General features: G+C 51.0%; 11 protein-coding genes across 11 annotated transcripts; 5 read left to right on the top strand and 6 right to left on the bottom strand.

Moving 5' to 3' along the window:
* Positions 1 to 597: 597 nt before the first annotated feature.
* On the top strand, positions 598 to 2,624 carry BDW70DRAFT_130786 (dihydrolipoyl dehydrogenase). The gene is made up of 4 exons (XM_073735876.1): positions 598 to 855; positions 950 to 1,029; positions 1,104 to 1,586; positions 1,634 to 2,624. Exons 1-4 carry the CDS (start codon positions 723 to 725, stop codon positions 2,471 to 2,473), a joined length of 1,536 nt encoding a protein of 511 aa, XP_073598689.1. The 5' UTR covers positions 598 to 722; the 3' UTR covers positions 2,474 to 2,624.
* Positions 2,625 to 2,734: 110 nt separating this feature from the next.
* BDW70DRAFT_157456 (uncharacterized protein) lies at positions 2,735 to 3,241 on the top strand (the record flags this gene model as incomplete). The annotated part of the gene is made up of 1 exon (XM_073740355.1): positions 2,735 to 3,241. One exon carries the CDS (start codon positions 2,735 to 2,737, stop codon positions 3,239 to 3,241), a length of 507 nt encoding a protein of 168 aa, XP_073598688.1.
* A 718-nt stretch (positions 3,242 to 3,959) lies between these two features.
* BDW70DRAFT_130783 (phosphoribomutase PRM15) lies at positions 3,960 to 6,517 on the bottom strand. Its single transcript, XM_073735875.1, has 10 exons — positions 6,377 to 6,517; positions 6,280 to 6,324; positions 6,145 to 6,223; positions 5,777 to 6,096; positions 5,708 to 5,726; positions 5,651 to 5,660; positions 5,421 to 5,601; positions 5,085 to 5,374; positions 4,359 to 5,035; positions 3,960 to 4,302 (listed from the first exon to the last, which is right to left on the bottom strand). The coding sequence occupies exons 1-10, from the start codon at positions 6,389 to 6,391 to the stop codon at positions 4,142 to 4,144; spliced, it is 1,797 nt and encodes a 598-aa protein (XP_073598687.1). The 5' UTR covers positions 6,392 to 6,517; the 3' UTR covers positions 3,960 to 4,141.
* A 26-nt stretch (positions 6,518 to 6,543) lies between these two features.
* BDW70DRAFT_130782 (fatty acid desaturase) lies at positions 6,544 to 8,702 on the top strand. The gene is made up of 2 exons (XM_073735874.1): positions 6,544 to 6,933; positions 6,989 to 8,702. Exons 1-2 carry the CDS (start codon positions 6,746 to 6,748, stop codon positions 8,436 to 8,438), a joined length of 1,638 nt encoding a protein of 545 aa, XP_073598686.1. The 5' UTR covers positions 6,544 to 6,745; the 3' UTR covers positions 8,439 to 8,702.
* Positions 8,703 to 8,811: 109 nt separating this feature from the next.
* BDW70DRAFT_130779 (ASCC2 family CUE domain-containing protein) lies at positions 8,812 to 11,253 on the bottom strand. Its single transcript, XM_073735873.1, has one exon. The coding sequence runs from the start codon at positions 10,965 to 10,967 to the stop codon at positions 8,910 to 8,912; it is 2,058 nt and encodes a 685-aa protein (XP_073598685.1). The 5' UTR covers positions 10,968 to 11,253; the 3' UTR covers positions 8,812 to 8,909.
* Positions 11,254 to 11,631: 378 nt separating this feature from the next.
* S10a (40S ribosomal protein uS10) lies at positions 11,632 to 12,166 on the top strand (the record flags this gene model as incomplete). The annotated part of the gene is made up of 3 exons (XM_073740354.1): positions 11,632 to 11,670; positions 11,774 to 11,997; positions 12,082 to 12,166. 3 exons carry the CDS (start codon positions 11,632 to 11,634, stop codon positions 12,164 to 12,166), a joined length of 348 nt encoding a protein of 115 aa, XP_073598684.1.
* Positions 12,167 to 12,521: 355 nt separating this feature from the next.
* On the bottom strand, positions 12,522 to 15,978 carry BDW70DRAFT_148264 (nuclear pore complex assembly-domain-containing protein; the record flags this gene model as incomplete). The annotated part of the gene is made up of 8 exons (XM_073738843.1): positions 12,522 to 12,549; positions 12,589 to 13,872; positions 13,924 to 13,972; positions 14,168 to 14,257; positions 14,312 to 14,379; positions 15,018 to 15,472; positions 15,537 to 15,766; positions 15,825 to 15,978. The coding sequence occupies 8 exons, from the start codon at positions 15,976 to 15,978 to the stop codon at positions 12,522 to 12,524; spliced, it is 2,358 nt and encodes a 785-aa protein (XP_073598683.1).
* Positions 15,979 to 16,125: 147 nt separating this feature from the next.
* Positions 16,126 to 19,797, top strand: smc4 (condensin subunit SMC4). Its single transcript, XM_073734786.1, has one exon. The coding sequence runs from the start codon at positions 16,246 to 16,248 to the stop codon at positions 19,717 to 19,719; it is 3,474 nt and encodes a 1,157-aa protein (XP_073598682.1). The 5' UTR covers positions 16,126 to 16,245; the 3' UTR covers positions 19,720 to 19,797.
* Positions 19,798 to 21,454: 1,657 nt separating this feature from the next.
* BDW70DRAFT_121764 (uncharacterized protein) lies at positions 21,455 to 21,995 on the bottom strand. Its single transcript, XM_073734785.1, has one exon. It carries the CDS (start codon positions 21,802 to 21,804, stop codon positions 21,493 to 21,495), a length of 312 nt encoding a protein of 103 aa, XP_073598681.1. The 5' UTR covers positions 21,805 to 21,995; the 3' UTR covers positions 21,455 to 21,492.
* BDW70DRAFT_130771 (folliculin domain-containing protein) lies at positions 21,820 to 24,387 on the bottom strand. The gene is made up of 2 exons (XM_073735872.1): positions 23,866 to 24,387; positions 21,820 to 23,548 (listed from the first exon to the last, which is right to left on the bottom strand). The coding sequence occupies exons 1-2, from the start codon at positions 23,875 to 23,877 to the stop codon at positions 22,187 to 22,189; spliced, it is 1,374 nt and encodes a 457-aa protein (XP_073598680.1). The 5' UTR covers positions 23,878 to 24,387; the 3' UTR covers positions 21,820 to 22,186.
* Positions 24,388 to 25,547: 1,160 nt separating this feature from the next.
* Positions 25,548 to 26,504, bottom strand: BDW70DRAFT_121754 (uncharacterized protein). The gene has a single exon (XM_073734784.1). The coding sequence runs from the start codon at positions 26,167 to 26,169 to the stop codon at positions 25,579 to 25,581; it is 591 nt and encodes a 196-aa protein (XP_073598679.1). The 5' UTR covers positions 26,170 to 26,504; the 3' UTR covers positions 25,548 to 25,578.
* Between the last annotated feature and the right edge of the window lie 272 nt (positions 26,505 to 26,776).

The following is a 26,776-nucleotide window of genomic DNA, read 5'->3' as shown; positions in this document are numbered from 1 at the left end:
AGCTTTACTACCACAGTGCTTTCCCCCACGAATGAACGAGTCTCGAAGGCCCAGGCCCGATCCCGAGGATAGACGCCGATGATAGCCATTCTACGGGAGTATTGTTTCGCGTTACCCGCGGATACCCACGGCTGCGGATCGCACAGTGCTGAAGGACCTGTTATTGGTGCGGTATATATTCTCTCAGTCTGAAACCAGAGGCGGACTGGAATGTTCTCACTGGAAAGTGCCTCAACAACTAAAATTGAAGCTGGGCAGCTTTCCCGATTGGGTTTATTCTTATCCACTCGACGGGGAGTTCCGCTTGGCCGGGTACGGAGTAACATTGTAAGAGACGTTACATACCAACCGAGCTTCCGTCTCGTAAATAGCACCAACTACGATTCTGAGATAGACCATATAGTACCATATTCTAGATCAGATGTAGTTTATACAGCTCAATCAGTATATTGTAGAAGCACTTATCCGCTGGATTGAATGGACGCGGAGCGTAGCTGCATGATTACGCGAGCATAACGGTATCGATACCGGCCCGTCAGCTTCTGCTGGCATTTTGAACCTCAGCGCTTTTCAAGCTCCAACATCCTTTTTCCGCGATCACGATTCACCACCCCAACCGTTTCTCTACCTTTCCTCCTAATTTGCTTACCTGGAGGATCGCTTGCTTTAGATCTTCCTAATTCCTCTAAATCTCTTCTTTCCGCTCCGTCGCCCTTCTCGCCATGTTCCGGAGTCTTCTGCCCCGGACGACACCGCGGGCTGCTGTCCGCTCTGCTCGTCCCGTTCCCTCGCACATTGTTCCCGCTCCTTATTTCCCTATCCTCCGATCTACTCGCGGCTACGCCTCAGAATCCGGTAGGTTGAGCATACCCAGAACGTGAACATCCGCTAGGCAGGTAGGCCGGGCTTCCGAAAGAGCACAGCTAACGGGGTGATGCGCTCGGCATAGGTGAACACGATGTTGTTATCATCGGTGGTGGTGTCGCTGGATACGTTGCTGCCATCAAAGCCGGTCAGGAGGGTCTGAAGGTGCGTTTTTGCCCGACATTCTACTCGCAATCGACCCTGTTGAAATATCCGCTAATTGTTTCTTTCCGATACAGACCGCGTGTATCGAGAAGCGTGGCCGTCTTGGAGGTACTTGTCTCAACGTTGGCTGTATCCCTTCAAAATCGCTCCTCAACAACTCCCACCTCTACCATCAGATTCTCCATGACACGAAAAAGCGCGGTATCGAGGTCGGTGACGTCAAGTTGAACCTCGAGCAGATGATGGCGGCCAAGGACACCTCCGTCGATGGATTGACCAAGGGCATTGAGTTTTTGTTCAAGAAGAACGGCGTCGACTACGTCAAGGGTACAGGTGCGCTCGTTGACGAGCACACCGTCAAAGTCAACCTGCTTGAGGGTGGTGAGCAGACTCTCCGCGGAAAGAACATCATCATTGCCACTGGTAGTGAGGCTACTCCTTTCCCCGGCCTGAACATTGATGAGAAGAGAATCATCACCAGCACTGGTGCTCTTTCTCTGAAGGAAGTTCCTAAGAAGATGGTCGTCATTGGTGGTGGTATCATTGGTCTGGAGATGGTATGCTCCCTCTCCGTTATACACTCTTTCCAGTACTGATAATATAGGCCTCTGTCTGGTCTCGTCTCGGGTCCGAGGTCACCGTCGTCGAATTCCTCAACCAGATCGGTGGTCCCGGCATGGACGCCGACATCGCCAAGCAGGCCCAGAAGATTCTGCAGAAGCAGGGTATCAAGTTCAAGACCGGCACCAAGGTCACCAAGGGCGACGACAGCGGTGCTACTGTTGCTCTCAGCGTCGAGTCTGCCAAGGGCGGCAAGGAGGAGACTTTGGATGCTGATGTTGTTCTCGTCGCCATCGGCCGCAGACCATACACTGAGGGTCTTGGACTCGAGAACGCTGGTATTGAGAAGGACGAGCGGGGTCGCCTGGTTATCGACCAGGAGTACCGCACCAAGGTCAGCCACATCCGTGTCATCGGTGACTGCACCTTTGGTCCTATGCTGGCCCACAAGGCCGAGGAGGAGGCTGTTGCCGCTATCGAGTACATTACCAAGGGAGTTGGTCACGTCAACTACGGCGCCATCCCCAGCGTCATGTACACCCACCCTGAAGTCGCCTGGGTTGGTCAGAACGAGCAGGAGGTCAAGGCTGCCGGCATCAAGTACCGTGTCGGTACCTTCCCCTTCAGCGCCAACTCTCGCGCTAAGACCAACCTCGAGACTGAGGGTCAGGTCAAGTTCATCGCCGATGCCGAGACTGACCGCATCCTCGGTGTGCACATCATTGGCCCCAACGCCGGTGAGATGATTGCTGAGGCCACCCTCGCCGTTGAGTACGGCGCTTCCTGCGAAGATATCGCCCGGACATGCCACGCCCACCCTACCCTCGCCGAAGCATTCAAGGAGGCTGCCATGGCCACCTATTCCAAGGCCATCCACTTCTAAACAGTTTCCCCCATCATATACCGACAATCTTGTATCCTCTAGTCTAGCCATGCTAGCCATATCCATGTAGCATTGACCTCATCATATTTTCCTATGTTGATTGCCCTGTATTAAGTTATGAATAAAAGACTTAAATCGATCATAGACTGAACTTTGTTTTTTCCCGATGACAACCGTCTACCGTCCAGGGCAATATACTCGATTATCTAAAACAACGGCCTCCCCGCCCATCCAGAAGACTAGGCGGCAACGGAGGCCCATATGCATATCCCTCCCGATGCCAACTTTCGCCCATTTCTCCATCACAATCTCCTGCACACCCCCGCCCACTATGACGCATCCCAGCCGGACCAACAGAAACACAACAATGGATCTCCTGCTCCTGCTTATGTCCATGTCCACAATGACCCCCTGGACAGCATTCACCACCACGATCACAACCACTATGAATCTGAATACATCTCCCTCCACACCCTTCTACCCGCACATGATCATGACGCTCATACCTCCGGTCCTGGCTCTCTTGCGCTTGTCCATGCCCATGCCCATGCGTATCACGATCCCCATGCGCCGCAGCATGCGCATACGCCCCGCCTCCAGGCCCAGCCATCGCAGCTGCGGTGGCCGTCATCTTCACGTTTGCTGCACCAGACATGCAGTGTGTATGGACATCATCCTGTAACTGGCATCGAGATTGGAATTGGCAGCCATCCCCGCATCGGTCGAGCTCGTAATCTTCGCAGTCGCAGTCGCGTGTTGAAGACTTGAAGCAGGTATAGCAATCGTGGGAGTAAGGCGTGGGGCACGCGTGGGGAGTGGAATGGGGTTGTTTTTGGGGATGACCGTGAGAGTGAGTTTGCCTGTGGGAGTGGGAATGAGCGTGAAGATGCGGATACGGGGGTCTGCATTCATTGCTTGACCATCTAGACATGTTGAATAGGTCAGGTCAGCCTTTGAGGTTTGCAGATAGGGGAGATAGGTCGTTGGAAGAATGAAAGGTATACACACCTTCTCTCGGTGAACTCTACCCGCCTTGGACGACGGCATCGGCCTCGACTATGGCTGCGTTGATGCATTGGCAGGTAGAGTCTTGGCTGTGGTGTTGTTGGCGTAGGTAGGGAGATAGTGCTGTCGGTGTCTGTGTGTATATTTTCAGCGCCTGTGTCTGTGTCTGGCTCAGATTCAGCTTCACTGTTTTGAAATACGAGGGGTCGGCAGGACGTTGAGTCCTGTTCTATGTTGGCACCTCGCGTTCGGGCTCTAGCTAAGGTTTTAGTATTGGTGCCAGCAGGGATAACAGACTGTCATCAAGACAATAGATTGGCTAAGCAATTGTAGAGTGAATGACAAGGGAGGAGGGTTTTAGGGGTGAAGGTGGTGAAAGAGTGGAACTCTATGCATCGTTCACTGACGTATATCTTTTATTACGAATAGGGGCAACGCAAAATACTCATTACTGCTGATGCTGTGCAACGTGGATCGGTTTGCTTGATTGACCTGGATATATCCTTGATTGCACTTGTCGGGCAAAGTGTTCATGTAGGATTCCGTAAGGAGAGTTTCCATGGGAGGGAGAGGGATTATAGTCTTTCATTTTCTGTTCATCATCTTTCTTTCAGAAGGCATGCTATGGAACCAGCAACGCATCATTATTCTCAAAAAGAAGCCCTAATCAAGCTGAAGAGTGTGTCCAGATGATGTGGGAAGTTGTTTGCTATAGGTCAACGACGGGGCAAAAGGCTGGATCCATTCCTTGACGACTGTCCGGAGGGTATCACAGACAGCGTCGATGGCTTGTTGCTTAGACAAGCCACAGCTCTCAATATAGACTGCAGATGCGTTGTTAGAACTGGCCCCTGGGTGTGCTCCACGGTGAGAAACTTACATTTAACCTTGGCTTCGGTGCCTGATGCGCGAATTGTGAACCGTACGTCCCGGTCAAGCCACAGGGTCAGCATCTGACTGCTCTTATCAGCGGGAAGTCGGGGTGTCTTGTCTTCCGTGCCGGAATCATAACCCTCTGTCATATCTCGCCATCGAAGGATTTTGAAGGGCCCCAGCTTCATTTCTGATCTGAACTGACCAGCTCTAATCGCGTCGAATAGCGCCATGCTTGTCTCTGGATTCGGCGAGCGGAAGTAATTGTTAAGCGTCTCATGGTGTCCGAATTCGGCGAATAATTGTTGCAGTTTAGTGTAAGGGGTGAGACCCTGCGTGGCCCATCTGGCTTGGGCGGAGAGGAAGATCATAGCCGCCGTAATCCCATCCTTGTCGTAACAAACCTCCGGGAACATATAACCGAGAGCCTCCTCAAATGCAAAGGTAACGTAGTATCCGGACTCCTCCAGTTTGCGAGATGTATTTCCCATCCACTTGAAGCCTGTGAGGGATTCTTCAAAGTAGATGTTCTTAGCCTTTGCCATTTTCTCAAGCATTGTGGAGGAAACAGCGGAATTCAGGACAGCAACTCGCGTGTCAGTGTCGATATTCTCGAGCGAATCGAAAAGATGAGACGCCAAAAGAGCTCCCATATGGTTGCCAGTGAAGAAAAACCATTTGCCGCTGCTAGGTTAGCTCGTCCTCGACCATGGCATAGCGGAGATATACGTACTCGACTTTCTCGGCTGCAGCAAATCGATCGGCATCTGGATCGTTAGCAATGATAAGAGATTTACCTTCCCGGTCCGCCGTCTCAACTGCAAGATCCAGCGCTCCGTTTTCCTCCGGATTTGGGAAGGGTAACGTCGGGAAGTCAGGGTCTGGTTCCGCCTGCTCCTTTACTGTCGTGAAGTCCGTGATGCCTAATGAGCGGCACAGAGCGGGAAGCACCAGTCCTCCGACGCCATGCAAAGGGGTGTAAACAAATGGCTTTGGGTACCTCCAGTTTTGAACGGTGGATTTCTAAGACAGTTAGTTTACCCCCGGCCGAGAGAGCGATCGTTCGTACAGAGTAATGCCAAACTCGAGTGGTGTAACGCGGAAGCAGCTCTTCGTAAGTTTTGGGATTGAAGTATTTGCCGGTTGGTGACTCAGTCCAGGCGCTGGGCCATGGCTCGAGATTCCGCTCAATTGATTCAGAGATCTCTCTGTCCATAGGGGAGTTAATTTGGCAGCCATTCTTGAAATAACTGAACGATGTTAGGATAAAAATTAAAACGCTGGAAGGTGGAACCAGACACTTTGTAGCCTGGGACCGTTAGCAGGAGGAACAATCAGCAGTCTCGGCAAGCTTACCATTATCTTGGGCTGGGTTCTGTTACATAGTCAGCCCGGAGCTCCGGTACCAATGATGAGCTTACTTACATGACTCGCTGTGACCATGACACCTGCAAGGGCACGCATGTCGGTCACGCCAAAGGGTACGGCCGGAGTAACGGCCGGCCCTGAATAGAACCAGACTGGAATCTCCTGGGCGATGAAAGCATTCGCAGCCAGAACCGCGAATCTTGCTGAGTTGTGGCGGGCATCATGACCGATGACCACCCCGCGATGTACAAGGTCGCCATGGTTTTCCCGCAAGTACTTGGCCAAGCCCTGCGACGCCTGGATGACTGTTAGAGAATTCATGCATGAGAACCCAGCAGCCATGCGGCCGCGCAAACCGGCCGTGCCAAACTGGATGCCTGTTCCATGTTAGCGAGGGCTCAGGTACGTGTCTGAGCGATGCGCACGCTTCCGCAGGCGTTTTTCTAGCTCAGCGGCTTGCCTAGTGTCCCGAAGCTGCTCGATTTCCGAGCGGGTGGTGGGATCCTGGTCGATATTAGCTGACTGTCAAGAGCTAAGCACACGGGAAATATTCTGCGAACCTGGTCCCACTCAAGCCATTTTTGAATCAGCGGGGAGAGCGAATCCTACAAAGTCAGACCGAGGCTAAGGAATGCTGGGTCGGCAGGTTTAGTTTACCTCAAGGGAGGTCATGATGAATCGTATGATGGAAAATTAATGAAGGAGGGAAAGGAGAGGGAAAGGCAAGGACAAGGACGCTAAAAAGGAGATGGAGCTTTGTATAACTCGTTGCGGCAAGGTGGGAGAGGAGAGTGGAATAATGGAGGATGGATCGTCGTCTGATCCTCGACCGCACGTTGTTTCAAGTCTCCCCGCTTAGTCCGTTTCTCCTTCTACTTAGTACTAGCTACCTTCTCTAATCTGGTGCTCCTACCTAGGTCCTTGAGCGTTTTTAAACTTTTATTCATCGCTTTATTTCCTTTCACCCTTTGGTTCGGCATGCTATGGGGTAACTACTGATTTACTAGTTATTGCTTGAAAGCCACCATGGCATCCCATACAAAGGACGCGCTTCTGTCCCGACGCTACATCGAAGGCCAAATCGCTGCTGGGAAACATATTATCATATTTGATGACCGCGTTCTCAAGGTCGACTCATGGATCAAGTTTCATCCTGGAGGAGACAAATCTATCAAGCATATGGTCGGTCAGGATGCCACGGACGAAATCAATGCGTACGCCCCCGACGACCCGCCAAACTAATAGCCAGCTAACGGAGTTCTACACTAGGCTACACTCCGTAGAAGCTCGTCAGCGCATGTTAGCTTTCCAGATTGGCCGCATCCAGGGACCGTGGGTGAACTTTCTGCCTCCGATCCAGGGCGGGAAGTTCCGTCCCTACGACGAAAAAGCCGGCAGCGAGGAAGATGATACTTCCGGCCAGTCCCAGCCTCCATCGCCCATTTTCGATGCTGTAGACGCCGCTCCTGGAGTTCGCCGACAGTCTGCGTTCTCTGAAACCTCAGTCTCGACCCCCGCCAGCGAATCATCCGAACCCAAGCCCTTTTTCCTCGACGCTCGCACTCGGGAGGAAATCATCCTTGACACCGCCAAGTATCCGTCCCTAGATGCGAAAACTCAGCAGGATATTAAACGGAGATATCGCGAGTTGAACAAACGGATTGAAGCGGAAGGACTGTACGATTGCAATTATTTCTCATACTTCATCGAGGCCTGTCGATACACTCTGTTTGCTGGCTTGTCATATTTCTTCCTCCGCCTGGGGTGGTACTCGGTCTCTGCCTTTTTTCTGGGATGTTTCTGGCACCAATTGGTTTTCAGTGCACATGATGCAGGTCATATTGCCATCACTCACAACTACCAAGTGGACAGCATAATTGGCATACTTATTGCCGATTTCCTGGGAGGGCTTAGCCTTGGATGGTGGAAAAGGAGCCACAACGTACATCATATCGTGACCAACGAGCCCGAACATGATCCAGATATCGAGCATATGCCCTTTTTCGCCATATCCCATCGCTTTTTCATGAACCTTCGAAGCACGTACTATGACCGCGTCATGTACTTCGATGCCTTTTCCAATTTCATGCTCAAATACCAGCATTACCTTTACTACCCAATCCTCCTATTCGGCCGCTTCAACCTATACCGACTAAGCTGGGAATACCTTATCCTCGGCCAAGGACCACGAAAGGGGCCAGCCTGGTGGCACCGCTGGTTTGAAATCGCTGGCCAAATCTTCTTTTGGATCTGGTTCGGCTACGGGGTCCTCTACTGCTCGATCCCTACCTGGGGCAGCCGTCTCAGCTTCCTTTTTATTTCTCACATGGTGACTGCACCCGTCCACGTGCAGATTACACTTTCCCATTTCGCCATGTCAACTGCGGACTTGGGTGTCCAGGAATCGTTTCCCCAGAAGATGCTCCGCACAACCATGGACGTTGACTGCCCGACCTGGCTAGACTTCTTCCACGGCGGTCTTCAATTCCAGGCCATCCATCACCTATACCCGCGCATTCCGCGCCACAACTTGCGCCGCACGCAGAAGCTTGTTCTAGAGTTCTGCCGTGACACGGGGATTCCATATGCGCTGTTTACTTTCACAGACGGTAATAAAGAGGTCATTGGTAGACTTGGTGATATTGCGAAGCAGGTTCGTATTCTTGAAGAGTGCAGGAAATCGTGTGCGCAACAGGGTGTTTTCTCGAATCACCATTAGACCACCGCTTGTGGCATGTTCTTTACAAGACTAGACTCGTTGTGCAATTGCCCTTGACTGGTTATCTATGGTATATTGGGCCTTTCACGTACGCCGAACTAGGTCTATAGCAACAAGTATGCTGCCCGTAGTAAGTGGTCACGTCAGCTTCGTGCTAGCCAGCAAATCCTGTGTTCATGTACATATAATGTCCTTATGATGATTCTTTGATATAGCTGATTGATTCAATATCTTGGATCCCTTTTCCCAAGCGGGACTATAGAATCTTATTACCATGTCCGTAATGCATATGCATTTATAGCGATGAGGCATCATATATTTCAGGATTGGTTCGAAGATACTAGGGCGGATTCTATAATATCCGTGTTCCGATGCCGCCGAAAGCAGCAGCTACGGAAAGTAAAGAGGATCATCATATATATTATAATAGCCAATGGCTCGAAACCCCTAGGAACATATAATAATATTGGCTTATCCAACCATTCCTCCAGCTCTTGCGACTTTCTTAGCCCGCTGCTGCCGTCGATTGTGGTTCGCCCGGCTCGCTTTGTTCTCTTCTTTTCTCTGTCGCGAAGCAGCTGAGTTCTGGTCTCCAGACGGACCTCCTCCGCTCCCACCACCTCGTCCTCTTCCACGAGGGCCGCCACGCCCACGCCCACGGCCCCGCGCAGAGCCGTTTCGTTCCGGCCTTTGAGACGTCGGTGTCTCGCCTTCAGTTGCACTCTCAGAATCCGGATCACTCTTAGGCCGGCGGTATGATATTGATGGTATTTCGGGCTGTGATAGCCCGCCTCCGCCACCAGCTGAAAGAGCTAGTTTACTCTCCAACCTGGCAAGCCGTTTGGGATCACGATCTAGCATGACTGCCCAGCCCTCAATGGCTTCATCTGTTAGACCAGACTCGCGCTTGAGGGCATCACGGGGGTGAGATCGGCGCGTTGCTGAATCACGTGCGAACAGGGATGGTGTCGACTTGTAGGCACGGAGGAGAGTGAGATCGAGTTCGTCGGCTGGTGAGGTTTTACGATCTTCTGCAGTGCCGTCGTCTGTGGCGTCGACGGTGCCGCCGACATCCGCGACGTCATAGGTATCGTCGCGTTCGTCGTCATCGGAGTCAAAGGCTGCGAGGGCAGAGAGGATGGCTGCTTTGTTGGCGGCGTGATTGCTGCGGTCTGCTAGGATGTCGTCGGCTGTTTGGCTGGGGTTTGCGCGGCCGAAGCGGATGGCCTTGTTATCAGCGGAACGCGCCAATTCAGCGAGATCCACGTCCTTATCAAAGACGTTTCGGCGGGGCTCTGGGGGTGACAATGAAATAGGTGTAGGCTTCGGAGGGAGGGGATCGCGCTGTGTGGCGGGGACAGGAGGAAGTTGTTCGGATTTGTCTAGGTCTTGAAGTTCCGGCGGAAGGGAAGCATCGAGAAGGTGTGCGATGATTGTTTCTGGGTTGTCGCCGTAGTGGTCTAGCAGCCTCACGACATAGCCAGAGCCGAGATCGGGAAAGAGATCCTGAATTTGGCTGACTAGAGACATCCTATGAGCATGCACCTCGTCTGGTACAGAGGAATCCGAGGCTCGGCCTTTTCCTTTATTCACTCGTTTCTTTGGTTTCTGATATCGGTGATGGAATGATTTCGACTCAGTTTGATATGCGCGGAGGCTTGAGACGAGATCTTGTCCCCGTTTCTGGGGCTGCATGACCAAATATCTTTCGAGCCGGGATAGGAAATCTGAGCTGCAGATAACGTCTGACAAGAGCGTAGGCTCCCTCTTCACTTTGGGAGTGCCCACGCCGATGCTGGCTTTTAGGCCAAATAATTGATCCAACAAAAGAGTAAGGTTCGGCCTCGTGCCCTTCAATAACGAGGTTAAGCCGACATAGACATTGGCAACCAGAGACTTGCGAATGTCCTCTAATTCATGCGTCTGATATGTTTCCGCAAGAATATCCAAAAAGTCAGAGCCGGCCATGAGGACATGCCCACAGTCTGGGAGTAAAGACACCAAGACGGTCAGCAGCCGGATATTGGAGATGGCTCTGGAGATGCTGTCGGAGTTCGTGGCGGATAGTTGTACGAGGATCTGGGCTTTTCCCTTCTCAAGACTCGACGTGATCACATTCTCATGCTTATTCCAGGCATCAGACAGAAGCTCTTTCAGCGCCGAGCTTGAGGGATAGCAGCACCCCATTTCACTAAGGTAAGTCCATTCCAAAAGCTCCGACGGTGGTGGAGTAATCTCCAGAACGAGTCTCCTCGTTAAGAGAAAGGTGAATTTTCTTATTGCTCGACTCTTTTCTCCAGATTGAAAAGCATGGCCTCCAGATGCGGCGAGCTGGTGGTAGAATGATGTCAAGAAAGGTACAGCAGATTCATCGTTCAGCGCCGATGCCTTGAACTCAGACTCCGAAGTCTCTAAACGAGCTTTAAGCAACAGGATCCATGCATCTAGGTAGAGCTCCCATTCTCCCGAGTGTATGGACCTCTGCACCTCTGGTGGAGGAAGTGGAGCTAAAGGCGGCAACGTCGCCATGTTGAACACGGTTCAAGGTGAGGAGCTGTAAGGTTGCGTATCAAGAATTGTGAAGTTGGAGGATGAGGCCGTCACTTTCATATCGATCTCCCTTCACAGTCATAATGATTCATCTTCGTTGTATAATCAAGGACGGAGTCAATCAGGTAGAGTCCACCTGTCCGAAATGGTCGTGGTGCCGCCTGGCTTCGTATTGAGTCACCACCACCCCGCCTTAATGACACCAAAGCCTGACTGAAGGCCGCAGTCTGCTTATACCAAGTTATTGAAACCAGGTGTAAGTACGTCTTTGTATATGTCTCAGCTCCAGTCCACCCCGCGGAATGTCCTGGGTGAGAGTCATTTGCCTGAAGACTGATACGGTACGGTATTATTACCAAGCTACTCTAATCAAGTTAGCTCCAGATAGGCGAGCGCCAAGAATCCCTCCGCACAAGAAATTGGCCGAATTAAGAAAAAGTCGATTTTTTGATCGCATCCACTTCGACAGCAACATCCTCAGCTTAACGGCCATCATCACCTTACCGAGCCTCGAAGTTCAGGTCTTGATTGGCATCCAGCCTCGTCTGCAGTATGTCCTTTCTCAATCCAATTCACCCGCTACTACAAGCTAACTGGTCCTCAGCATCTCAACCCCGGTCTCACTCACCAACTCACCGTCAACATGTCTTACAAGCAGGAGAAGGACTTCGGCGAGGGCCCTGTACGTTGCCAATTCCTCCTAAGTCGTCGCGCTGGTCTATGCCGACTGCGACTCTGCTGTGCGAAAGGGATATTGTGCTAACAATCCGTCTTCCTGCATATAGAAGGTCCACAAGATCCGTATCACCCTCACCTCCCGCAAGGTTGCCTCCCTCGAGTCTGTGTGCGCTGCTCTGATCGAGCGTGCCCGCTCCAAGTCCCTTCAGGTCAAGGGCCCCGTCCGTCTTCCCACCAAGACCCTGCACATCTCCACCCGTAAGACCCCCAACGGTGAGGGTTCCAAGACCTGGGACAAGTATGAGATGCGCATCCACAAGCGTCTCATCGAGTATGTACCTCCGACCCTTACTCAGGAGCTTCGAGCTTCATGAGTTAAATGAGTGATGGAAACAATACTAATCATAATGTACAGCCTCCTCGCTCCCACTGAGACCGTTAAGCAGATCATCATCAACATCGAGGCTGGTGTTGAGGTTGAGGTTACCATTGCCGCCTAAATTAGTTCATATTTTACTCTGGAAGGAGGGAATTGAACTGGCGCCCGCATCAACCCTTAGCTGGGTTCATGACGGTGTGGTTGTTGATGGGCTTGCAGGAGATCTAGCAACGCTGGGTCGGCTTCGATACCCGTTAAAAACAGTCATAAAAATGGAAGAGTTGCAAAGCGTATACTCTATATAACTCCTATTGCTTTCGTATTGTGACTTTAATATTGTAAAGCCTGTTATAGAAGAGTAGATCACTTGGACCGCATTTTATCTGGTATCCTACAAAGCCAGTGCACCCTCGGCCAATAGTAAGAAAGATAAAAGAATATAGTGCAACCCGAGGTTAATGCCTTGATTTTCAGTTCTAGAAGTCAAAACTAACCCATTCCGTCCTAGGAGGCACTTTTGGGATAAGCCCATCCTTGAAATACCCGTTCTTGATGAAGAATTCATACTGCTCCGTAACCTCTGGGGTATACTGATCCGGTTCGGCCTGTGCATCCCGTAGACTGGCATGATCCGGCGGACCATCAGGGAAGAAAATCCGAACATACGTCTTGCGGTCTTGCGGATGCAAATAGCAAGGTACATCGTCGATATACTGCACAGGTTGCCCCTTCCATGTTTGTAGCTTCTTTGTCATAGGGTTGTGTGTTGTTGGGCCGCTCAAAGGTGGAATGGGGGCGAGTTCGGTAGGGTTCTCAATTCTTATAAACGGAGGCGGCCCAGCGCCTACCGGCCCGGAAGACGCAGGCTGAGAGATTTGGATTGCACCACCAGCGGGCTGTCCGAAGGCTGATGGTGCCGCCGCTGGCTGCTGGGTTGTTGCACCGAACGGGGAGGAATTTGCCGGTTGGACAGGTTGGCCAAAGGGTGCCGAGGGCTGACTGAAGGTATTAATTGGCTGTGAAGGCGCGCCAAAGCCACCTGTCGTCGCTGGGGTGGTTGATGAATTGGCGAAGCTAGAACCTGCTTGTGCAAATGGGGATGCATTGCCGAAGCCGCTGGCAGGTGCAGCCGAGATCTGGGAGAACGGCGATGCAGTACCAGAGGCTTGGCCAAATCCAGAGCCTCCCAACGTCGATGGCTGACCGAAACCGGATTGGCCCAGACTCGGCTTGCCAAAGCTGGGTTGGCTGGTCTGACCAAATGCCGGCTTACCAGACCCAGACGATGCGCCTAGAGCGCTTGGTTGGCCGAAGCCAGAAGGCTGTCCGAAGGACGGTTGGCCGAAACCAGAAGGCTGTCCTAGAGACGGCTGACCAAAGGATGGCTGGCCGAACGCGGGCCGACTGGGTGCTTGTTGACTGAAACCGGGGCCCTGAAATGCAGGTGCTGAAGATTGTCCAAATGCTGATGTCTGGGCCGCGCCGGGCCCTGTGTCGCCCTTGGTGATATCGATCCTATTTGGATGTTCGTTGGCTCCGTCGACCACGTATTTCAAGGCTGCGTTCAGGTTCTTCAAGATAACTTCCATCTGGTTCACGGCCTCATTATACATATTTTCAGCCTCTTGTATTGCTGGGCCTGGGTTCCCTGCAGCAGCAGCTTCGTAGTGCCGCAATCGGAGTTCTTCAAAGCTCTGCTCTCTTTGCGGGCCTCCAAATAGTTGTCTTGGGGCATTTTTTCCAGGTCCATAACAAGAGAAGACCCAAATTGGTCTTCCCTCACCAGCAGTCAAATCGGCCTTGATATCGGCCGTGGTTATGCCGTAGCTGTAATGCTTTAGCTCCCACAGAATGATATAGTTGATACATAGTACATACTTGACTGGTTCTTGTTTTGATTGCTGACTCTGCCCTGAAAAGCCACGACCTTTAGAAAGTATCAGTAACAGTGGACGGCATAGCAGAAACGCTTATTATTCTAAGCATATGCCGAGGCTGTGATAGAACGTAGGAGCATAGCGAAGCCTTCAACAGGATTGAAACTGCTCCACTTCAGGACAACAATGCTCAGACTATGTGGGGAAACTCAAGAAACCAAGTGCTCTGGGGGAATTGAGCATACTGTTGAAGCCGCCGCCTGCTGATAGCGCGCCAAACCGGTTGCCTCCAGTGAATGTCTGTTGTGAACGAGGGTGCTCATTCTTGCAACGGTCTGGAATAATCAGTCAAAAATCTATGCAATTAGTAAGGATTTAAGAGCTCTTACCTCCAAATTTGCATCGACCTTGTTGGAAAAATGTGCAGACAACCATATTCACTCGACCTGCCGCAAAGCTACACTGCGCGGAAGATTTCCTTCAGAGTTCACTTTGGAGTCTGTGGCCCTTCAAGATCTCAAAAAGACTAAATCCAATAATTTCAATGGCCTCCAGAGCGTTAAATATTTGTGAGTGTCAACGTCTCAGCGATCCTCTCGAAATGAGGCTTGATTAAAGTCCTCCGATGTTGAAGAGCTCATAGGTTTATGTGACGGTAACATACGTCACATGGGCGCGCAATGCTGGAGCCAATTGTAAAATACCTGTAATTTCAATACGATTTATTCTGTAGACTATCACGATTCATTTTAATACAAACAAACCCATGCCCTCCAGTCACTGATACCTCTTGCTCAAGCAAACTGGTGAAGGAGGCCCAAAAGATGGGGAAATTGCTTGCTCTCAAGAATTGACAGCTGTAACATTTCAAACCACCTTGCGCCTTCTATTACATGGTCCACGAGAAGATAATGCAAAACCCCAGCCAACGCCCGCTTCAAATAACACTATCATTACCATTCACTGTTCATTTTCTTTTATCAATGGGATTGGCCTCTGTCGGCTGAATTTAGTGGAGGTTTCATGCTTTGCTTGAGTAAGTCCCAATTCAAGCCATCTATCTTTTTTCCGTCCAAAGATTCCAGCTCTGCAGACAGCCCTGCTACTTTCCCAGTAGCGAGGCGCCGCGCCATTACCGTGTCCTTCGCACCATGCAGTGTTTTTGCGCTTCCACGAAGTAAAGCATCCTCAAACCACTGCTCCTCTTGGTCATCAAACGGGAGACCGATCAATTCCATAGCGCGTCTGCTTCTCATCTGGCCAGCGTCTGTTCTATGGACGAACTCAATGAGCTGTGTAAGATACGTTTGACGGAGGGCCTCATGATGTTTTCGAGTGAAATAGAAAGCCTCTGTAATGCTAGCACGACACAGTGTTTCCATAAACGCTCTTTGAGCTTTCTCCGAGGTTAGAGGGGGGTTGACTGTGAGATAGTAGGCCATGACGAGGCTGTCGTCATGTCTGGGAAGATGCGAAAGAGTAAGGGCGTAAAGAATCTCGTCGGGAAATGTTGGGATAATGGAAGGTTCGCTGAGATACTCAATTGCGCGCTATGCCTTCATTAGCATCCTGCTGTCTGACAAACGGCAGTCCTGAAAAAAAAAAAATGAATACCTTGAATTCCAGTCGGTCAAGGTTCCAAAGTCCCTCTATAAACAACCTGTACTTTTCTGGTAGATGGCATCGTCGTGCAAATTGAGCAGCGGCATCACTAGGAGCTCGGCAGTCCTTTAGGATGTAGTAAATTAAGCTTTGTTTCTGGTGGGTATCGAGCTCAGAGGATACAATGTGGCGGATGAGGGTACGAAGGTCAGAATTTGAAATTGGGGGATACAGCTTGGTAACTGAAAGTTTCAGATCTTAGCATTGAACCATGCAGAAAACCAACAGACAAGAGAGTACCTGCTTGAACACCGAGCAGCTCGAGTAACCTGTCGGCAAAGAGTCGGTTGTCTAGCGCACGGCGGTTGGAGAGAATCTGTTCAATAACCTTGCCATCATATGTGAAGTTTTTATTGAAGTAGAAAATCGCGTCAAATTCCCCCCAAGAGGCCATTGTGAACACAACTCGGGTTCTGTAGCTGTTGATGCTCATCGATCTTTTGCGATAACAGCTGATAGTTCGGTCGGTTGCGGGAGGCGGTGTATCACGTAATCTTGGCCCCCCTTGAGAAAACAACACTTTTCCTATTTGGGACCGCATGTAAACAGTTACCGCCCACTTTCCCCTTTGCTTTCTTGTCCATCCGACATCACGACCGGCTTGCAACGCCTCATCCGGCTTGATGCGATACCTTCTATCATATTATAGTTTACCATTCTAATGACGTCTATTGCAAGGGGCAGGCCGTCTCGGCGCTCCGCCGCAGCGCGGAAGAGTTATGTCGAAGAAACTTCCGAGTCGGAGGATCCTGGAAACGTCACCCCCACCCCTTCCTATCCCGACGGAGACGACGATGGCGAAGAAGAGTTCACCCCTGTTCCACAAAAGAAGGCGCCTGCAAGAGCCTCGCGCAGACGTATGACATCCGAGACGCCCAAAGCGCAAGCTCCCCGGAGATCGCGAAGGTCAAGGACGGCGGAGCCGACAGACACATCTTCAGTTGCGGATCCGAGCGAAGAGGACGAGTCGATAGCCAGTGCGCAAGACGAAAGCGAGTCAACCTCCCCGAATACGGCTGTAAAGCGAAAGAGCATGGGGCATGAAGAGCCTGAATCGCCTTCACGTACTGCGACAATGAAAAGAAAAAGTATGGCCCGCAAGAGTCGTGTTTCCTCCACACCCAACCCGGAAAAGTCCTCACTCCCAACTCCAGAGCCCTCGCTTTCACCCGAACCTCAGCCGCTTCCCCAGCGAGATAATGTACCCCCGCTCGCCGATATTACGGATTCCGCGGTGAATCAGACGCCCGCGAAACCTGCTGAGGATGCAAAATCGCAGTTCTCCATCGTCAAACCGAACACGACCATCCTCGAGAAGCCAATGGATATCATGTTAAAGTCACGGACACTCGGTCCTCCTAAGCCGGAGGAACCCCAAGGTCCTAAAAGCCGTCTTATGATTACCACGTTAGTTCTAAATAACTTCAAAAGTTACGCAGGGAAACAGGTAGTAGGGCCATTTCACGCTTCTTTCTCCTCCGTCGTTGGACCGAATGGATCGGGAAAGTCGAACGTCATCGACGCGTTATTATTCGTGTTCGGATTCCGAGCCAGCAAAATGCGACAAGGCAAGATCTCTGCATTGATCCATAATTCTGCCAACCACCCAAACCTGCCGTTCTGCGAAGTGGAAGTTTATTTCCAAGAAATTATTGACCTCCCCGGTGGGGAGCATGAAGTAGTCCCAGATTCCCAACTGATCATCTCTCGCAAGGCGTTTAAAAACAACACCAGCAAATATTATATGAATGGCAAGGAGACGAACTTCACGGCAGTCACGACGCTGCTTCGCGATCGCGGCATTGATCTCGATCATAAGCGTTTTTTGATCCTGCAGGGTGAAGTCGAGTCTATTGCTCAGATGAAGCCCAAGGCCGCAAATGAACATGAAGACGGGCTTTTGGAGTATCTCGAAGATATTATTGGCACGTCGAAATACAAACAACCTATTGAAGAGGCGGCGACTGAACTCGAGGCTCTTAATGACGTATGTGTGGAAAAGAATAATCGTGTGCAACATGTTGAGAAGGAGAAGAACGCCCTTGTCGACAAGAAGGATAAAGCCCTGGCCTACCTTCGTGATGAGAATGAGTTGGCCCAAAAGCAGTCGGCGCTGTATCAGATCTACATCGATGAGTGTGCCGATAACCTCCGGGTTACAGAGGAGGCGATTCTCCAGATGCAAGAGCTCTTGAACCTCGAGCTTGAGAAGCATGAAGGCAATGAATCAGGAATCAAGGAGCTCGAGAAAGCATACAAGCGTGCTATGAAAGAGTACGAACGCATGGAAAAGGAGACGCAAGACCTAGCAAAGGGGATGGCAAAGTACGACAAAGAATCGGTCAAATTTGAGGAGAAAAAGAAATTCCTAGTTGGAAAGCAGAAGAAGCTCGAGAAAGCCATGACTAGCGCTCGCCTCGCGGCGTCGGAGTGCCAAAGTTTGGTAAAGAGACACAGCGAGGCTATTGAGAATAAGAGCAAGGAAACCGCGGATTACGAGAATGAAGTCGAGCATGAGGAACAAGAGCTTACAAATATTCGAGAAAGCCTGAAAGGAAAGACTCAAGGGCTCTCCGACCAGATTGCTGCTAAACAGAAGTCTTTGGAGCCATGGGACGAGAAGATCAACAAGAAGCAATCTGAACTGGCTGTGGCTCAGAGTGAGCTGGATATCCTCAAAGAGAAGAGCAACGCCGGGGCTGTCTTACTCGAGGAAGCGCAATCAAAGATCACATCGATAGAAGAAACCATTGCGCGGAAAGAGGAAGATCTACAGGAATGCAAGGCCCAACGGTCCACTCTCGAGGATGAGGTTGAACAGCTTCAGCACGACCTGAAGAAATATAGCATGAAAGAACCTGACGTCCGCGCGCATGTCTCCAATGCTCGGCAGAAGGCCGAAGAGGCTAGGGCAACTGTCGCGAGTACGCAAAACCGGGGAAGCGTGCTGACTGGTCTCATGCGCCTCAAAGAATCTGGCCGCATTGAAGGGTTCCATGGTCGACTAGGGAATCTTGGTACAATCGATGAGAAATACGACGTGGCCATTTCTACAGCTTGCCCTGCGCTCGAAAATATGGTCGTTGACACAGTCGAGGTCGGACAGCAATGTATTGACTACCTACGAAAGAACAATCTTGGGCGTGCCAATTTCATCCTTCTAGATCGTCTCCCCAAACGCGATCTGAACAAGATCCTCACTCCCGACAACGTTCCCCGATTGTTCGACTTGGTGAAGCCGAAGGATCCGAAATTTGCTCCGGCATTCTATAGTGTGATGCAGAATACTCTTGTTGCAAAAGATCTTGATCAGGCCAACCGAATTGCTTACGGCGCTAGGCGGTGGAGAGTTGTCACCCTCGATGGTCAGCTCATTGATACTTCCGGTACAATGAGTGGTGGCGGTACTCGAGTTGCCCGTGGCGCGATGTCATCCAAACAGGTCGGCGATATCACCAAAGAGCAATTAGTCCAAATGGAAAGTGACCTTGAAGAGATGGAGAGGAAGTACCAGCATTTCCAGGAGAAGCAGAGACGAGTGGAGTCAGCCTTGCGAGAGAAAACGGAAGAGATTCCTCGAGCAGAGACCAAAATCCAGAAGATCATGATTGAGATCGATAGCGCCAAGCGCAGCCTTGCTGATGCTGAGCGACGTGTCCAAGAGCTGAGTGCAGCACACAAGCCCTCAAAGACGGACGCGAGTCGAGTAAAGGTCCTTGAAGAACAAATCGCTGGCCTCGAAGAGCAAATTGAGGATCTCCGTTCACAGAAAGGTGGAATCGAGAAAGAAATCCAGGCGCTTCAGAACAAGATTATGGAGGTCGGTGGCGTTAGATTACGAAGCCAGAAAGCCAAGGTCGACGGACTCAAAGAGCAGATTAGTCTTCTCTCCGAAGAAATCTCCAACGCCGAGGTTGCGAAATCTAAGAACGAGAAGCTTATCAAAAAGCACGAAAATGCCCGTGCGGAAGCGGAGAAGGAACTTGCCAATGTCGCTGAGGAGCTTCAGAAGTTGAACGAGGATGTTGCCAACCAAGCCAACGATGCGTCTGGATGGAAGGAGAAGGTGGACGAAGCACAAGACGTGAGTACGGCCAAACCAGCCAGCTGCGGGATGGAAGCTAACAACTGCTAGGCCCTGGAATCTAAGAAAGCCGAGCTCAAGACCATGAAGGCAGAATTGGATGAAAAAGTAGCAGAGTTAAATGAATCTCGGGCCACGGAGATCGAGATGCGCAACAAGCTCGAGGAGAACCAGAAAGCCCTGGCGGAGAACGAAAAACGTAGCCGTTACTGGCAGGAGAAGCTGAGCAAGCTGACTTTGCAGAATATCAGCGATTTGGGTGAAGACCAACAGCCTAGCGAATTCCAGACCTTCACCAAGGATGAGTTATCTGAGATGAACAAGGACTCATTGAAAGCAGCCATTGCTGCTCTGGAAGAGAAGACGCAGAACTCGTCAATAGACCTGTCGGTGATCGAGGAATACCGTCGCCGTGCAGCCGAGCACGAGTCGCGTTCAGCGGACCTTGCAACTGCTCTCGCTGCTCGGGATAGTGCCAAATCTCGTCTCGACGGCTTGCGCTCTGCTCGTTTGAACGGCTTCATGGAAGGCTTTGGTATCATCTCTCTTCGCCTGAAGGAGATGTATCAGATGATCACCATGGGAGGAAATGCCGAACTAGAGCTAGTGGACTCTCTTGACCCGTTCTCAGAGGGTATCTTGTTCTCAGTTATGCCACCCAAGAAGAGCTGGAAGAACATTGGTAACCTGTCTGGTGGTGAGAAGACACTCTCCAGTCTGGCACTGGTCTTTGCTTTACATCACTACAAGCCCACGCCGCTGTACGTCATGGACGAGATCGATGCTGCGCTAGATTTCCGGAACGTGAGTTCTTCGATAGTTGTCTTTCCTGGTCTCGACTGACTTCCACATCAGGTTTCTATTGTGGCGTCCTACATCAAGGAGAGAACTAAGAATGCGCAGTTCGTGGTTATTTCGCTGCGAAACAACATGGTGAGTCCCAGCCAAGCCATTACCGCCTGTCCACGGCCTTTGTTGACTTGGTGCACTTAGTTCGAACTCGCATCTCGCCTCGTTGGTGTCTACAAGGTCAACCACATGACCAAGAGCGTGACAATCGAAAACAAAGACTACATCACGGGCCGGTAATCGTCAATGATTTGTAGATGCTGCATCTTTTTATCCTCCCTATACTATGTCACGGACGGGTACGGACGGTGCTTCTTGGTTTGGTTAGAGTCATGCTTTTTATCTCTTTTCTTTGCGTGTCAATCTTCGGTAGCAGGTATTGGGAATGGTATGATGACTTTCTTGGAGAACTTATTGATTTTTCGCCTCTCGGTATATACTACATAGCTTCTGACTGTTGGCGTTCATGATATGATTTGGCTTCTGCGATTCAAGATTCAAAACTTTCAATGTCACATGGAGATACCACGTATACCTAGCTACTCGTAAAGGCTTTGTAAGATTGTCCAATTCAAGTTTAGCAGCTGAGCAGACAAGGTTATCTGTTCAGTGGAGCTCCGAACGTACTCAACTAACCTTATCATCCACACCGGCTGATAAAGGAGGCGCCAAGGTACCCATTCGTGGATCCTCACTTTAGCAAGGGGACTTAGGGCTGGGCTGGGCTATTATATGCAAGATAAGCTTTGGGCTATCGATTAGGCTATAGAACTAGACCAAGGACCCTCGACTATAGCTGAGCGTCGAGGCTCCAATGGTACAGGTTCGCTCGGTATGAAGTTCCAAAGCTGGTTCCATCACTATTCTATACATAATCTGGCACATGGGTTTATTATGTATTCTAGTGTTATGTTATCCGTAAGCTGGGACGTTATCATAGACTAGAGTATAGACGGAGGAGTCTAGATATGCATTCTATATACCTAGTCCTAGAAAAATGTTGTACGGCAAAACTATACTTATCGAGCTTGTGATTCCGGTGACGAAGTTACAAAACCACAGGTGAGGTAAGCATTTGAGGAGTCGAAGCAACTGATAAAAGCATGAAAACCGCAAAAACCCGTAGGTAAACATGAATGGAACCCTGGGTATCCCTAGAAATACACGTATCCATACAAAGACATGAACAGAACAAGATAGCCTTTGAACAAGATAAAGCGTCGCAATTAGCGCGGTTTTCATCGCGTCGTAACGACATTGACAGGAGTCAAATGGGAGGCGACCCATCTTTAGCTGTTATGCTCGTCCTCGAAAGTCATTAAAAAGAAGTAAGGTCAGGTCTCCTGTCATAGGATAGCAAACAAGACTAAGGAGATGCAGTCCCAGCGCTTGTCCACTCAGATGCGAAAAAGTAAAGAAATAGAAGAAACCGGAAAAGCGCTTGCTATAATACATCCGAACTCCGTTCCAGATCTTGAGAGACGCCGTAGTCTATGTTGATATCATGCGTAACAGCGGGGAAACAGAATAAACGCGCAAATATCCTCCAAGAGTGCTGAAAGTACAAGATTGCGTATAATGAGATGAAATGAGTCGTAAACTCGCGATAGTTCAGGTCGCGGTTATTGGGGGTTGTGGTAGGCCGTATCGTAGATTCGACAAAAGCTCGTTAGGCAATGACAGACCGTCGTGGTGCGATGGGAATGGGCCTCGGGCCGGATGATATTTCTAGTTTCGACAGACCGAGATCGCCACCATCGCGTTTCTGCGTGCTCTCTTTTTGCTTTCCAACGGACGTCGATGATACAGAGTGACGACGGTCCATATCTTCCTCTTCGTTAACTGTGCTACAGATGAAGCGTTCCTCAGAAACTGGTGGAGCTCCGAACATGGAACCAAGTTGCTGCAGCAGAGCCACGAAGCTTCCATGAATTTCTGCAAAGAGATATGTATTGCCCACGATTTCCGTCAGGTTTCTGGCTCTGACCTGGCCAGGGCGGCGTAGCTGCCCATCCTGATCGACGGCGCGTCCGGTGAGGAATGACGAGACAGGGGTGTACTGCCGGTTACCAGGCCGGTTAGCCACGTTGTTCTGCTCATCCCGCCGCTTCTCGTCCTCTTGAAATTTCTCTGCGGCATTGTAAATTGAGGTAGCGATGCGATCGAAAGCGCGCCAGATTATTGGGCAAGCACGGAACGCTCTGCGCGCATCCTTGCCGGCTAGGGCCACGAGCGCATAGCTGCGTCGTTTGCCGCGTGCCATTGGATCGGGGAGTCGAAAGATGTAGGCGATTGTGTAACCCGCATTGGAGTCACCAAAGCACAAGGGCCCAGAGGAAAGCCCGCGCGGGAGAAGCTCACAGCTAAGGGTTCTGATGGAGGAGCGCCGGAGAAGGGCATAGTCGGCGGGATTTGGTGGACCCCTGAGAGAGAGGTAGGTGAGGATGTGGTTGTGGCAGGAAACATCCGAAGCCACAGACGATGAGTGAAGAGAGTCGGGGAGAGAACCATGTATGTGAGCCTCGTGCGCACTGTCGTCCAAATCGGAATGATTGGTGCCGCACGAGTAGACAACCTCCCTGGAGCGCAGGACAGGACTGCCATTTTTGCCTTTCCCGTCGCCGCGCGCGGTCCCCGGTGCCCCAGGAGGTAGCTGTTTGCTTACATCCTCGGGCAAGGTCAAGCTACAGCTTGCGCAGGTGTCACCGTCTGCGCCGCCTAAGATGTTGAGTTTCTGAGTCTCAGTTGCATTCGACGGACTCTTCACAAAGCAAGGGTAGTCTTCGATCCTGTGCGGGGTGTCGGCATTGTCGACTTGCTTCGCTGGCGATTTTACGGACGACGATTGTTTACCGCTGACATTCGTGCTGCGAAGGCCGTGAGAGGAGACGGTGTCATGGGATGTCGCGGGGGTGTCTTCAGAGGAGGATGTTGTGTTCTCGGGATAGCATTGCGAGCAGGAGAAAGGGAGGACCTGCGAGCATATGATCGACGTAGGACCATGTACCTCGCAGAAATGCGTCAAAGAAAGCTATGGGTAGAGAGACCATCGTTAGTCCATCAAGCCGTAACACATGCCCGGAGTCTTGGAAAGCAGGTCTCGGGGAGTACAAGAGCATGCTCCAGTGGTACGCAGCCATCCTGGGGTTGTATCTCTGCACCGGGATCACTGGACCATGATGGCCGAGCCAGCTGTAAAGCAGGATCCCGCAAAACCGCAGAAACCGCAGAAAGGGCGGCAGAGAAATGCGCAACGTTGACGCAAGGGTATGGTATCACGGTATGGCGAACCCAGGAAAACAATACAAACTGAGGGGTAACCAAAACAACAAAAGAGAAGAGACTCACAATGAAATCCATATCAACTGCAGATTAACGTCTAACACAGTCCAGCAACAAGGTTATACCATAGTCGTGATGCATGCTTTCTAAGACGTGGTTGGAGAGCTGGGTTGCGCCGGTGGCTCGTAGTGGTTCTGGGCGAAGGTTCAAGACGTGGCAATGACGCAGTGTTGAGGACAGCGCGAGAACAGGGCGAGAACGGAGCGAACAGAGCGAACAAAAGTGAGCAGCCGCTGGAAGTTCAGAGGAAGAGGAAGAATAGAGCGAATTGACGATGCAAGCGTCGGTTGTAGCTGCAAAGGCCAGCCTCCTGCAGACTAGACGGGGGAGCGGAATAAAAGATCCAGGTTAGGGTGGATAGAAGTAAGGCGTACGGGTGGATAAGTAGTAAGAAGAGGGGACTGAGATCCGAGTATGCAGTACCTGGGAAGTACTCGATAATAAATGGGTGTGGTCGAGTCAGGGCGACCTTTGACAGGGACAACGGAAGAGACCAGAATCAAGGACGAGGGACAAAATACATCTTCTTTTATTAATCCGGCATTGATCCTCTGCACTAGGTAAGAGACCAGGAGACCAAGAGGCCAAGACTAGACTACAAAGAAGAAGGGCAGTGGAAGGGGCGTAGTGGAGGCGGCCTTTGGCTGGCGCTGATTGGCTTCCACCCGGTCTGGAACTCCCCATTGCATTGACACTACTAACACCGATACGGAAGACAGCACAAGACACAAGAGACGAAATTGCTTTCAGCTTCACGTTCGAGTCATTGAGTGAGGACATGAAAGACGCTCAGGCAGACGAGCAACGCCCAACTATGCTTTTCTACGACTCCAGCGGTTTGGCGTTTAAGCCAGTGTGAGCTATCGTCCATCGTTATCATCATAATGATGATGATAATGATGATGGATCTCGTCGGCAGATCCCTCTTGGGTTGGACTGGAGCCCGACAGAAAACGGCCTTCAGCCTAATGCGCCGGCTTTCCAATAGGGCTGCACGGCGCATACTCCTCAGCCAGTCTCTAACGAGGAGTGTCCGCCTACAGCAGACGAGTCGGGTTATCAGCGTCAGACTACTGGTTTGGAGTAGTCCAAACGAGACATCCAAATATGGAGGATCACAGAGGATCACACTTGTCTCTATCAGGCTCTATCTCCAGGGCTATCTCCTGGCAATCTCCATGGATACGTTTAGCCGGAACCCAGCACCCCGGGACGCGGCCCACTCAGTGTGCTTTACGCAATCGAAGCTCTGTAGAACAAAAGGAAGAACTCTGAGATCCACCGGTGCCCAAGATGCACATGATCACCATTACTATCGACAGAGACGGCTGGATTCGGCTGACCTTCAGACGGAGGCGAATGGAAAACGGCAGAAAAAAAAGCAACGGTGCTGACAAGTGACAACCGACATCCCATCAGCCCGGATGGCAATGGATTCTCCCGCTCGCCGGCCCATGTCTCGGCATCATCCCTGCTTCTTGGGCTCCTTTCGCATGGGTGTGGGACAAAACAATTCGCCAGCTGAAGCTGATTGCTTTACTGCTCATTTGCTCAGTGCCAGAGCTAGAGCTCAGTGCTCAGTGCTCAGTCGGCTGAGTCTTGAGTCTCTGAGTCTCACTCTCACATGCTCGGCGGAATGGCCGGATATCGACCGGTGAGACGGACGAAACAGGCGCCATCGATTTCTCATCCTTCCGAAAATCCTTGGCCGTTAGATTATTATTGATTAATTTGAATCCTGCGACGGGATGTTTGATTGTTACGGTGCATTCCAGGGCGACTTTCAGGGCGACTTTCCGGGGCGACCTCTGGCCTGCTGATCGTTGGATCAGTCGGCCGTCCGGTCTCGCTGACTGGCGGGACAATCGCATTCAGAGGCTGAAAGTGTGATTCAAGTGCATAAGCTTCTGCATGCGTATGATTATTGCAGCAGGGATCAGATGCCGGGTCAATGCGACCGGCCACATTCTTGTCTTTTTGCCAATACCGTCGTCGCCAGGGCCGTCGCCTGGCTGCAGTTGGAATGTGATAGTACACCCCGGCCAGCCGTCTCTTATCTCTGGTAAATATTCCGTACGGCGCACACTGCGAGACGCGAACCGCACTCCAGTCTCCAGTCTCAGTTCGTCGCGGTCTTACGGAAGACTGCCTGTTCCTAGTCTTGGCGCCATCATCCTTCACTGTGGCACCGGCTCCGGAAGTTGACAGATCAATCGACTGTTTGAGACACTCGCGGAAACAGGGCACACGATGAGTTAACAGTTCCAGCCATCCCCACTGCTGCCGGCAAATCGCCAACCGCAACACCATTCTATGTGGACTACGGTGTCTGCTGAAGAAAATCGCGCTTCAAGCCTCCAATCCACATCTGCCGCTTCAAAGTAGGTTTGAGAACTTCCCCACGTGGGGCCTCCACTGAGTTCGCTTCACCACATGAAAGTTCAACCCGTGATAATAATACAGAGTATAAAAATATATACAAAATAAATAACCAGTTTCGTACAGAGGACGGTCCTACGGTGTATGAACTCGGAGCCTTAGTGGACTCACACAGCCTGGGAGACACTCGTCGATCATTCAGCCCATTTGCCTGTACTCGTGTCCCAGGTTGATCACCCGAATATACTCCGTATCTCAGCTTCATTCTCGTACTCTCGTCGTCAGAACGAGCTCTGACTAGCGGCTGCAACAGAACATCCACCTTTAATCAACAACAATCAACAACAATCAATACCAGAAACCCATTACTAACCCATTACCTAATCCGATCCCCTCCGATTTCCGGGGACTAACTCCAGCTACATTGGATACTACAATTACAGAGTCTCGATCCGCCCATCACCGTCGACTTTCTAATCAACTGGATCTAGATGGATCGACTTCGACAGTAGTGGAGACCTTCTCAATGTAAAAAGCT

Source organism: Aspergillus foveolatus (genome assembly GCF_047715535.1).
Source record: "Aspergillus foveolatus strain CBS 279.81 unplaced genomic scaffold BDW70scaffold_9, whole genome shotgun sequence".
Lineage (NCBI taxonomy): Eukaryota > Fungi > Ascomycota > Eurotiomycetes > Eurotiales > Aspergillaceae > Aspergillus > Aspergillus foveolatus.
The sequence above is the reverse complement of the archived record's forward strand: the minus strand, read 5'-3'. Positions and strand labels throughout refer to the sequence as shown.